This window comes from Crinia signifera, chromosome 2, assembly GCF_055691185.1.
Source record: "Crinia signifera chromosome 2, ASM5569118v1, whole genome shotgun sequence".
Classification (NCBI taxonomy): Eukaryota; Metazoa; Chordata; class Amphibia; order Anura; family Myobatrachidae; genus Crinia; species Crinia signifera.
The window spans coordinates 8809848-8823920 of NC_139218.1; the positions used below are offsets into that span (position 1 = coordinate 8809848).

The 14073-nt window shown below is 51.4% G+C and overlaps 1 protein-coding gene across 1 annotated transcript in view; it reads right to left on the reverse strand.

The window, feature by feature from the left end:
* CCDC191 (coiled-coil domain containing 191) overlaps nucleotides 1-14073 on the reverse strand; it is a 49234-nt gene that overhangs the window by 25584 nt on the left and 9577 nt on the right. Inside the window, exon 5 of the mRNA XM_083171544.1 lies at nucleotides 13711-13889. Within this exon, the coding sequence (XP_083027670.1) occupies nucleotides 13711-13889 (179 nt within the window). The remainder of the gene's footprint in view (nucleotides 1-13710; nucleotides 13890-14073) is intronic.

Here is a 14073-nt window from a genome sequence, read left to right on the forward strand (position 1 = left end):
TGTGAAGGCAAAAGGGGGCAGCTGCTGTGTGTGAGGCGAGCAAATGCCAGGATCCAGTGACACAGACGTAGCAGATGTTACTGGTTCCCAGTGCACATAAGCAGATCATATACTGCTGGGGTATACGGAGCCTGTGACACATACACAGATCATATACTGCCGGGGTATACGGAGCCTGTGACACCTACACAGATCATATGCTGCCGGGTATACGGAGCCTGCGACACACATACACAGATCATATACTGCCGGGGTATACGGAGCCTGTGACACCTACACAGATCATATACTGCCGGGGTATACGGAGCCTGTGACACCTACACAGATCATATACTGCCGGGGTATACGGAGCCTGTGACACCTACACAGATCATATACTGCCGGGGTATACGGGGCCTGTGACACATACACAGATCATATACTGCCGGGGTATACGGAGCCTGTGACACATACACAGATCATATACTGCCGGGGTATACGCAGCCTGTGACACATACACAGATCATATACTGCCGGGGTATGCGGAGCCTGTGACACCTACACAGATCATATACTGCCGGGGTATACGGAGCCTGTGACACCTACACAGATCATATACTGCCGGGGTATACGGAGCCTGTGACACCTACACAGATCATATACTGCCGGGGTATGCGGAGCCTGTGACACCTACACAGATCATATACTGCCGGGGTATGCGGAGCCTGTGACACCTACACAGATCATATACTGCCGGGGTATACGGAGCCTGTGACACATACACAGATCATATACTGCCGGGGTATACGGAGCCTGTGACACATACACAGATCATATACTGCCGGGGTATGCGGAGCCTGTGACACATACACAGATCATATACTGCCGGGGTATACGGAGCCTGTGACACCTACACAGATCATATACTGCCGGGGTATACGGAGCCTGTGACACCTACACAGATCATATACTGCCGGGGTACACAGAGCCTGTGACACCTACACAGATCATATACTGCCGGGGTATGCGGAGCCTGTGACACCTACACAGATCATATACTGCCGGGGTATGCGGAGCCTGTGACACCTACACAGATCATATACTGCCGGGGTATACGGAGCCTGTGACACATACACAGATCATATTCTGCCAGGTATACGGAGCCTGTGACACCTACACAGATCATATACTGCCGGGGTATGCGGAGCCTGCGACACATACACAGATCATATACTGCCGGGGTATGCGGAGCCTGTGACACATACACAGATCATATACTGCCAGGGTATGCGGAGCCTGCGACACCTACACAGATCATATACTGCCGGGGTATACGGAGCCTGTGACACATACACAGATCATATACTGCCGGGGTATGCGGAGCCTGTGACACATACACAGATCATATACTGCCGGGGTATACGGAGCCTGTGACACCTACACAGATCATATACTGCCGGGGTATACGGAGCCTGTGACACCTACACAGATCATATACTGCCGGGGTATACGGAGCCTGTGACACCTACACAGATCATATACTGCCGGGGTATGCGGAGCCTGTGACACCTACACAGATCATATACTGCCGGGGTATGCGGAGCCTGTGACACCTACACAGATCATATACTGCCGGGGTATACGGAGCCTGTGACACATACACAGATCATATTCTGCCAGGTATACGGAGCCTGTGACACCTACACAGATCATATACTGCCGGGGTATGCGGAGCCTGCGACACATACACAGATCATATACTGCCGGGGTATGCGGAGCCTGTGACACATACACAGATCATATACTGCCAGGGTATGCGGAGCCTGCGACACCTACACAGATCATATACTGCCGGGGTATACGGAGCCTGCGACACATACACAGATCATATACTGCCGGGGTATGCGGAGCCTGTGACACATACACAGATCATATACTGCCGGGGTATACGCAGCCTGTGACACATACACAGATCATATACTGCCGGGGTATACGGGGCCTGTGACCACAGATCATATACTGCCGGGATATACGGAGCCTGCAACACATACACAGATCATATACTGCCGGGATATACGGAGCCTGCGACACATACACAGATCATATACTGCCGGGGTATACGGGGCCTGTGACCACAGATCATATACTGCCGGGATATACGGAGCCTGCGACACATACACAGATCATATACTGCCAGGGTATACGGGGCCTGCAACCACAGATCATATACTGCCGGGATATACGGAGCCTGTGACACCTACACAGATCATATACTGCCAGGGTATACGGGGTCTGTGACACATACACAGATCATATACTGCCGGGGTATACGGGGCCTGTGACCACAGATCATATACTGCCGGGATATACGGAGCCTGCGACACCTACACAGATCATATACTGCCGGGGTATGCGCAGCCTGTGACACATACACAGATCATATACTGCCGGGGTATACGCAGCCTGTGACACCTACACAGATCATATACTGCCGGGATATACGGAGCCTGCGACACATACACAGATCATATACTGCCGGGGTATACGGGGCCTGCGACCACAGATCATATACTGCCGGGATATACGGAGCCTGTGACACCTACACAGATCATATACTGCCGGGGAATGCGCAGCCTGTGACACCTACACAGATCATATACTGCCGGGGTATACGGAGCCTGTGACACATACACAGATCATATACTGCCAGGGTATACGGGGCCTGTGACACATACACAGATCATATACTGCCGGGGTATACGGGGCCTGTGACCACAGATCATATACTGCCGGGATATACGGAGCCTGCGACACCTACACAGATCATATACTGCCGGGGAATGCGCAGCCTGTGACACCTACACAGATCATATACTGCCGGGGTATACGGAGCCTGCGACACATACACAGATCATATACTGCCGGGGTATGCGGAGCCTGTGACCACAGATCATATACTGCCGGGGTATACGGAGCCTGCGACACATACACAGATCATATACTGCCGGGGTATACGGAGCCTGTGACCACAGATCATATACTGCAGGGATATACGGAGCCTGCGACACATACACAGATCATATACTGCCGGGATATACGGAGCCTGCGACACCTACACAGATCATATACTGCCGGGGTATGCGGAGCCTGTGACACATACACAGATCATATACTGCCGGGGTATACGGAGCCTGCGACACCTACACAGATCATATACTGCCGGGGTATACGGGGCCTGTGACCACAGATCATATACTGCCGGGGTATACGCAGCCTGTGACACATACACAGATCATATACTGCCGGGATATACGGAGCCTGCGACACATACACAGATCATATACTGCCAGGGTATACGGAGCCTGCGACACCTACACAGATCATATACTGCCGGGATATACGGAGCCTGCGACACCTACACAGATCATATACTGCCGGGGTATACGTAGCCTGCGACACATACACAGATCATATACTGCCGGGGTATACGGGGCCTGTGACCACAGATCATATACTGCCGGGGTATACGGAGCCTGTGACACATACACAGATCATATACTGCTGGGGTGTACGGAGCCTGTGACACCTACACAGATCATATACTGCCGGGGTATACAGAGCCTGTGACACCTACACAGATCATATACTGCCGGGGTATGCGGAGCCTGTGACACCTACACAGATCATATACTGCCGGGGTATGCGGAGCCTGTGACACCTACACAGATCATATACTGCCGGGGTATACGGAGCCTGTGACACATACACAGATCATATTCTGCCAGGTATACGGAGCCTGTGACACCTACACAGATCATATACTGCCGGGGTATGCGGAGCCTGCGACACATACACAGATCATATACTGCCGGGGTATGCGGAGCCTGTGACACATACACAGATCATATACTGCCAGGGTATGCGGAGCCTGCGACACCTACACAGATCATATACTGCCGGGGTATACGGAGCCTGTGACACATACACAGATCATATACTGCCGGGGTATGCGGAGCCTGTGACACATACACAGATCATATACTGCCGGGGTATACGGAGCCTGTGACACCTACACAGATCATATACTGCCGGGGTATACGGAGCCTGTGACACCTACACAGATCATATACTGCCGGGGTATACGGAGCCTGTGACACCTACACAGATCATATACTGCCGGGGTATGCGGAGCCTGTGACACCTACACAGATCATATACTGCCGGGGTATGCGGAGCCTGTGACACCTACACAGATCATATACTGCCGGGGTATACGGAGCCTGTGACACATACACAGATCATATTCTGCCAGGTATACGGAGCCTGTGACACCTACACAGATCATATACTGCCGGGGTATGCGGAGCCTGCGACACATACACAGATCATATACTGCCGGGGTATGCGGAGCCTGTGACACATACACAGATCATATACTGCCAGGGTATGCGGAGCCTGCGACACCTACACAGATCATATACTGCCGGGGTATACGGAGCCTGCGACACATACACAGATCATATACTGCCGGGGTATGCGGAGCCTGTGACACATACACAGATCATATACTGCCGGGGTATACGCAGCCTGTGACACATACACAGATCATATACTGCCGGGGTATACGGGGCCTGTGACCACAGATCATATACTGCCGGGATATACGGAGCCTGCAACACATACACAGATCATATACTGCCGGGATATACGGAGCCTGCGACACATACACAGATCATATACTGCCGGGGTATACGGGGCCTGTGACCACAGATCATATACTGCCGGGATATACGGAGCCTGCGACACATACACAGATCATATACTGCCAGGGTATACGGGGCCTGCAACCACAGATCATATACTGCCGGGATATACGGAGCCTGTGACACCTACACAGATCATATACTGCCAGGGTATACGGGGTCTGTGACACATACACAGATCATATACTGCCGGGGTATACGGGGCCTGTGACCACAGATCATATACTGCCGGGATATACGGAGCCTGCGACACCTACACAGATCATATACTGCCGGGGTATGCGCAGCCTGTGACACATACACAGATCATATACTGCCGGGGTATACGCAGCCTGTGACACCTACACAGATCATATACTGCCGGGATATACGGAGCCTGCGACACATACACAGATCATATACTGCCGGGGTATACGGGGCCTGCGACCACAGATCATATACTGCCGGGATATACGGAGCCTGTGACACCTACACAGATCATATACTGCCGGGGAATGCGCAGCCTGTGACACCTACACAGATCATATACTGCCGGGGTATACGGAGCCTGTGACACATACACAGATCATATACTGCCAGGGTATACGGGGCCTGTGACACATACACAGATCATATACTGCCGGGGTATACGGGGCCTGTGACCACAGATCATATACTGCCGGGATATACGGAGCCTGCGACACCTACACAGATCATATACTGCCGGGGAATGCGCAGCCTGTGACACCTACACAGATCATATACTGCCGGGGTATACGGAGCCTGCGACACATACACAGATCATATACTGCCGGGGTATGCGGAGCCTGTGACCACAGATCATATACTGCCGGGGTATACGGAGCCTGCGACACATACACAGATCATATACTGCCGGGGTATACGGAGCCTGTGACCACAGATCATATACTGCAGGGATATACGGAGCCTGCGACACATACACAGATCATATACTGCCGGGATATACGGAGCCTGCGACACCTACACAGATCATATACTGCCGGGGTATGCGGAGCCTGTGACACATACACAGATCATATACTGCCGGGGTATACGGAGCCTGCGACACCTACACAGATCATATACTGCCGGGGTATACGGGGCCTGTGACCACAGATCATATACTGCCGGGGTATACGCAGCCTGTGACACATACACAGATCATATACTGCCGGGATATACGGAGCCTGCGACACATACACAGATCATATACTGCCAGGGTATACGGAGCCTGCGACACCTACACAGATCATATACTGCCGGGATATACGGAGCCTGCGACACCTACACAGATCATATACTGCCGGGGTATACGTAGCCTGCGACACATACACAGATCATATACTGCCGGGGTATACGGGGCCTGTGACCACAGATCATATACTGCCGGGGTATACGGAGCCTGTGACACATACACAGATCATATACTGCTGGGGTGTACGTAGCCTGTGACACATACACAGATCATATACTGCCGGGGTATACGGAGCCTGTGACACCTACACAGATCATATACTGCCGGGGTATACGGAGCCTGCGACACATACACAGATTATATACTGCCGGGGTATGCGGAGCCTGTGACACCTACACAGATCATATACTGCCGGGTATACGGAGCCTGCGACACCTACACAGATCATATACTGCCGGGATATGCGGAGCCTGTGACACATACACAGATCATATACTGCCGGGGTATACGGAGCCTGTGACACATACACAGATCATATACTGCCGGGGTATGCGGAGCCTGGGACACATACACAGATCATATACTGCCAGGGTATATGGAGCCTGTGACACCTACACAGATCATATACTGCCAGGGTATGCGGAGCCTGTGACCACAGATCATATACTGCCGGGGTATACGGAGCCTGTGACACATACACAGGTCATATACTGCCGGGGTATACGGAGCCTGTGACACATACACAGATCATATACTGCCGGGGTATACGCAGCCTGTGACACATACACAGATCATATACTGCCCAGGTATACGGAGCCTGCGACACATACACAGATCATATACTGCCGGGGTATACGGAGCCTGCGACACATACACAGATCATATACTGCCGGGGTATACGGAGCCTGCGACACATACACAGATCATATACTGCCGGGGTATACGGAGCCTGCGACACATACACATATCATATACTGCCGGGGTATACGGAGCCTGCGACACATACACATATCATATACTGCCGGGGTATGCGGAGCCTGCGACACATACACATATCATATACTGCCGGGGTATACGGAGCCTGCGACACATACACATATCATATACTGCCGGGGTATACGGAGCCTGCGACACGCACACAGATCATATACTGCCGGGGTATGCGGAGCCTGTGACACATACACAGATCATATACTGCCGGGGTATGCGGAGCCTGCGACACCTACACAGATCATATACTGCCGGGGTATGCGGAGCCTGCGACACCTACACAGATCATATACTGCCAGGGTATGCGGAGCCTGCGACACCTACACAGATCATATACTGCCGGGGTATACGGAGCCTGCGACACATACACAGATCATATGCTGCCGGGTATACGGAGCCTGCGACACATACACAGATCATATACTGCCGGGGTATACGGAGCCTGCGACACATACACAGATCATATACTGCCGGGGTATACGGAGCCTGTGACACATACACAGATCATATACTGCCGGGGTATACGCAGCCTGTGACACATACACAGATCATATACTGCCGGGGTATGCGGAGCCTGCGACACCTACACAGATCATATACTGCCGGGGTATGCGGAGCCTGCGACACCTACACAGATCATATACTGCCGGGGTATGCGGAGCCTGCGACACCTACACAGATCATATACTGCCAGGTATACGGAGCCTGTGACACCTACACAGATCATATACTGCCGGGTATACGGAGCCTGTGACACCTACACAGATCATATACTGCCGGGTATACGGAGCCTGTGACACCTACACAGATCATATACTGCCGGGGTATACGGAGCCTGTGACACATACGCAGATCATATACTGCCGGGGTATGCGGAGCCTGTGACACATACACAGATCATATACTGCCGGGGTATACGCAGCCTGTGACACATACACAGATCATATACTGCCGGGGTATACGGGGCCTGTGACCACAGATCATATACTGCCGGGATATACGGAGCCTGCGACACATACACAGATCATATACTGCCGGGATATACGGAGCCTGCGACACATACACAGATCATATACTGCCGGGATATACGGAGCCTGCGACACCTACACAGATCATATACTGCCGGGGTATACGGGGCCTGTGACCACAGATCATATACTGCCGGGATATACGGAGCCTGCGACACATACACAGATCATATACTGCCGGGGTATGCGGAGCCTGTGACACATACACAGATCATATACTGCCGGGGTATGCGGCGCCTGCGACACCTACACAGATCATATACTGCCGGGTATACGGAGCCTGTGACACATACACAGATCATATACTGCCGGGGTATACGGAGCCTGTGACACATACACAGATCATATACTGCCGGGGTATACGGGGCCTGTGACACATACACAGATCATATACTGCCGGGGTATACGGAGCCTGTGACACATACACAGATCATATACTGCCGGGGTATACGGGGCCTGTGACACCTACACAGATCATATACTGCCGGGATATACGGAGCCTGTGACACATACACAGATCATATACTGCCGGGGTATACGGGGCCTGCGACCACAGATCATATACTGCCGGGATATACGGAGCCTGTGACACCTACACAGATCATATACTGCCAGGGTATACGGGGCCTGTGAAACATACACAGATCATATACTGCCGGGGTATACGGGGCCTGTGACCACAGATCATATACTGCCGGGATATACGGAGCCTGCGACACCTACACAGATCATATACTGCCGGGGTATGCGCAGCCTGTGACACATACACAGATCATATACTGCCGGGGTATACGCAGCCTGTGACACCTACACATATCATATACTGCCGGGGTATACGGAGCCTGCGACACATACACAGATCATATACTGCCGGGGTATGCGGAGCCTGTGACCACAGATCATATACTGCCGGGGTATACGGCGCCTGCGACACATACACAGATCATATACTGCCGGGGTATACGGAGCCTGTGACCACAGATCATATACTGCCGGGATACACGGAGCCTGCGACACATACACAGATCATATACTGCCGGGATATACGGAGCCTGCGACACCTACACAGATCATATACTGCCGGGGTATGCGGAGCCTGTGACACATACACAGATCATATACTGCCGGGGTATACGGAGCCTGCGACACCTACACAGATCATATACTGCCGGGGTATACGGGGCCTGTGACCACAGATCATATACTGCCGGGGTATACGCAGCCTGTGACACATACACAGATCATATACTGCCGGGGTATGCGGAGCCTGTGACACATACACAGATCATATACTGCCGGGTATACGGAGCCTGTGACACATACACAGATCATATACTGCCGGGATATACGGAGCCTGCGACACATACACAGATCATATACTGCCGGGGTATACGGAGCCTGCGACACCTACACAGATCATATACTGCCGGGATATACGGAGCCTGCGACGCCTACACAGATCATATACTGCCGGGGTATACGGGGCCTGTGACCACAGATCATATACTGCCGGGGTATACGGGGCCTGTGACCACAGATCATATACTGCTGGGGTGTACGTAGCCTGTGACACATACACAGATCATATACTGCCGGGGTATACGGAGCCTGTGACACCTACACAGATCATATACTGCCGGGGTATACGGAGCCTGCGACACATACACAGATTATATACTGCCGGGGTATACGGAGCCTGCGACACCTACACAGATCATATACTGCCGGGATATGCGGAGCCTGCGACACCTACACAGATCATATACTGCCGGGGTATACGGGGCCTGCGACACATACACAGATCATATACTGCCGGGGTATACGGAGCCTGTGACACATACACAGATCATATACTGCCGGGGTATACGGAGCCTGTGACACATACACAGATCATATACTGCCGGGGTATGCGAAGCCTGCGACACATAAACAGATCATATACTGCCGGGGTATACGGAGCCTGCGACACATACACATATCATATACTGCCGGGGTATACGGAGCCTGCGACACATACACAGATCATATACTGCCGGGGTATACGGAGCCTGCGACACATACACAGATCATATACTGCCGGGGTATACGGGGCCTGCGACACATACACAGATCATATACTGCCGGGGTATACGGAGCCTGTGACACCTACACAGATCATATACTGCCGGGGTATACGGAGCCTGTGACACATACACAGATCATATACTGCCGGGGTATGCGGAGCCTGTGACACATACACAGATCATATACTGCCGGGGTATACGGGGCCTGCGACACATACACAGATCATATACTGCTGGGGTGTACGGAGCCTGGGACACATACACAGATCATATACTGCCGGGGTATACGGAGCCTGCGACACATACACAGATCATATACTGCCGGGATATACGGAGCCTGTGACACCTACACAGATCATATACTGCCAGTATATACGGAGCCTGCGACACCTACACAGATCATATACTGCCGGGGTATACGGAGCCTGTGACACATACACAGATCATATACTGCCGGGATATACGGAGCCTGTGACACCTACACAGATCATATACTGCCGGGGTATACGGAGCCTGTGACACATACACAGATCATATACTGCCGGGGTATGCGGAGCCTGTGACACATACACAGATCATATACTGCCAGGTATGCGGAGCCTGTGACACCTACACAGATCATATACTGCCCAGGTATACGGAGCCTGCGACACATACACAGATCATATACTGCCGGGATATACGGAGCCTGCGACACATACACAGATCATATACTGCCAGGTATACGGAGCCTGTGACACATACACAGATCATATACTGCCAGGTATACGGAGCCTGTGACACATACACAGATCATATACTGCCAGGTATACGGAGCCTGTGACACATACACAGATCATATACTGCCAGGTATACGGAGCCTGTGACACCTACACAGACAGTGGGGAGATGAGGTTGTCTCCTTGCACCAGTACTGACCAGTTTTCTTGCTTTACATCTGAACCACCCCAAAAAAGGTGATCCAGAGGATACTGTAGGTTGTCGACAATCAATGTGCTTTAGGCTGACATGGTCATCCTTTACCATCCATGTGGACTAGGACTGGGGTTGCCAGCGCCAACATAGGGCCCACATTAGTACAATACAGGTAACAGCAGCACAATGCTCAGTACACAATACAGCTGGGATGTAGGGAACCAGAGGAGGTGTCCGTGTACTACCAGGGGCAGCGCTGTACATAGGGCACACATTAGTACAATACAGGGCACACAGAACATTACAGTGACTGACACACTACAACAGCACAGGTAACAGCAGCACAATGATCAGTACACAATACAGCTGGGATGTAGGGCAGCAGAGGAGGTGTCCGTGTACTACCAGGGGCAGCGCTGTACATAGGGCACACATTAGTACAATACAGGGGACACAGAACATTACAGTGACTGACACACTACAACAGCACAGGTAACAGCAGCACAATGATCAGTACACAATACAGCTGGGATGTAGGGAAGCAGAGGAGGTGTCCGTGTACTACCAGGGGCAGCGCTGTACATAGGGCACACATTAGTACAATATAGGGGACACAGAACATTACAGTGACTGAGACACTACAACAGCACAGGTAACAGCAGCACAATGCTCAGTACACAATACAGCTGGGATGTAGGGAAGCAGAGGAGGTGTCCGTGTACTACCAGGGGCAGCGCTGTACATAGGGCACACATTAGTACAATACACGGGACACAGAACATTACAGTGACTGAGACACTACAACAGCACAGGTAACAGCAGCACAATGCTCAGTACACAATACAGCTGGGATGTAGGAAAGCAGAGGAGGTGTCCGTGTACTACCAGGGGCAGCACCGTACATAGGGCTCACATTAGTACAATACAAAGGACACAGAACATTACAGTGACTGAGACACTACAACAGCACAGGTAACAGCAGCACAATGCTCAGTACACACTACAGCTGGGATGTAGGGAAGCAGAGGAGGTGTCGGTGTACTACCTGGGACAGCGCTGTACATAGGGCACACATTAGTACAATACAGGGGACACAGAACATTACAGTGACTGACACACTACAACAGCACAGGTAACAGCAGCACAATGCTCAGTACACAATACAGCTGGGATGTAGGGAAGCAGAGGAGGTGTCCGTGTACTACCAGGGGCAGCGCTGTACATAGGGCACACATTAGTACAATACAGGGGACACAGAACATTACAGTGACTGAGACACTACAACAGCACAGGTTACAGCAGCACAATGCTCAGTACACAATACAGCTGGGATGTAGGGAAGCAGAGGAGGTGTCTGTGTACTACCAGGGGCAGAGCTGTACAAAGGGCACACATTAGTACAATACAGGGGACACAGAACATTACAGTGACTGAGACACTACAACAGCACAGGTAACAGCAGCACAATTCTCAGTACACAATACAGCTGGGATGTAGGGAAGCAGCGGAGGTGTCCCGTGTACTACCAGGGTCAGCGCTGTACATAGGGCACACATTAGTACAATACAGGGGACACAGAACATTACAGTGACTGAGACACTACAACAGCACAGGTAACAGCAGCACAATGCTCAGTACACAATACAGCTGGGATATAGGGAAGCAGAGGCGGTGTCCGTGTACTACCAGGGGCACCGCCGTACATAGGGCACACATTAGTACAATACAGGGGGCACAGAACATTACAGTGACTGAGACCCTACAACAGCACAGGTAACAGCAGCACAATGCTCAGTACACAATACAGCTGGGATGTAGGGAAGCAGAGGAGGTGTCCGTGTACTACCAGGGGCAGCGCTGTACATAGGGCACACATTAGTACAATACAGGGGACACAGAACATTACAGTGACTGAGACACTACAACAGCACAGGTAACAGCAGCACAATGCTCAGTACACAGTACAGCTGGGATGTAGGGAAGCAGAGGAGGTGTCTGTGTACTACCAGGGGCAGCGCTGTACATAGGGCACACATTAGTACAATACAGGGGACACAGAACATTACAGTGACTGAGACACTACAACAGTACAGGTAACAGCAGCACAATGCTCAGTACACAATACAGCTGGGATGTAGGGAAGCAGATGAGGTGTCCATGTACTACCAGGGGCAGCGCCGTACATAGGGCACACATTAGTACAATACAGGGGACACAGAACATTACAGTGACTGAGACACTACAACAGCACAGGTAACAGCAGCACAATGCTCAGTACACAATACAGCTGGGATGTAGGGAAGCAGAGGAGGTGTCCGTGTACTACCAGGGACAGCACTGTACATAGGGCACACATTAGTACAATACAGGGGACACAGAACATTACAGTGACTGAGACACTACAACAGTACAGGTAACAGCAGCACAATGCTCAGTACACAATACAGCTGGGATGTAAAACTAAGCTTGTTTTATTATTTTACCCCATTAAGTAACACATTAATGTCTATTACTTTCCACTGTGACTTAACTGAACATCAGAGGGTAACCGGTCACACTATAGGATTTACACAGCTTCCGATACCACGGCCATCATCAGGCAATGAGCCCCATATGGTAGTATATGAAAGATGGAGTCTATCAGCGCTGTTCCTGGCACCCAGCGCACATGGCCCCTTTGCAGCCAATTTTAAACCATCATGTGTAACTTTTACGCCACTGCGCTAAAAAGGAAACACTCTGCCCAGGTCTGAGCACTGCGCAATTCTTCTCCCCACCTGCTGGTGTCGCACTTCCATAGTGACTCTGGGGTCTCGGCGCTTCACGGGTTTGCTGCTGTGATCACTCCTGAGACTCTCTAATATCCCAGAATCCACCAGTTCCTTCTGGAGAAGCTGCTGCATGAAATCCTGGGCGTTCGAGTTCTCCGTCTCCTGCTCCAGATAGTGACAGAGATCTGTAAAAAGTGCAATGTGTTTATATTCTGATGGGCCGGAGTGCAGCGAATCTATCCTGCCATCATGGACATCGCTCCGTTCATCTCTGTATGACAAGTGACAAGATGGGGGGTCACTGTTATCTGCAGCTAATTGGTCGGATATTGTCAGTTTTTGAGCTGCGCATGTTCTGTTGTGACACTG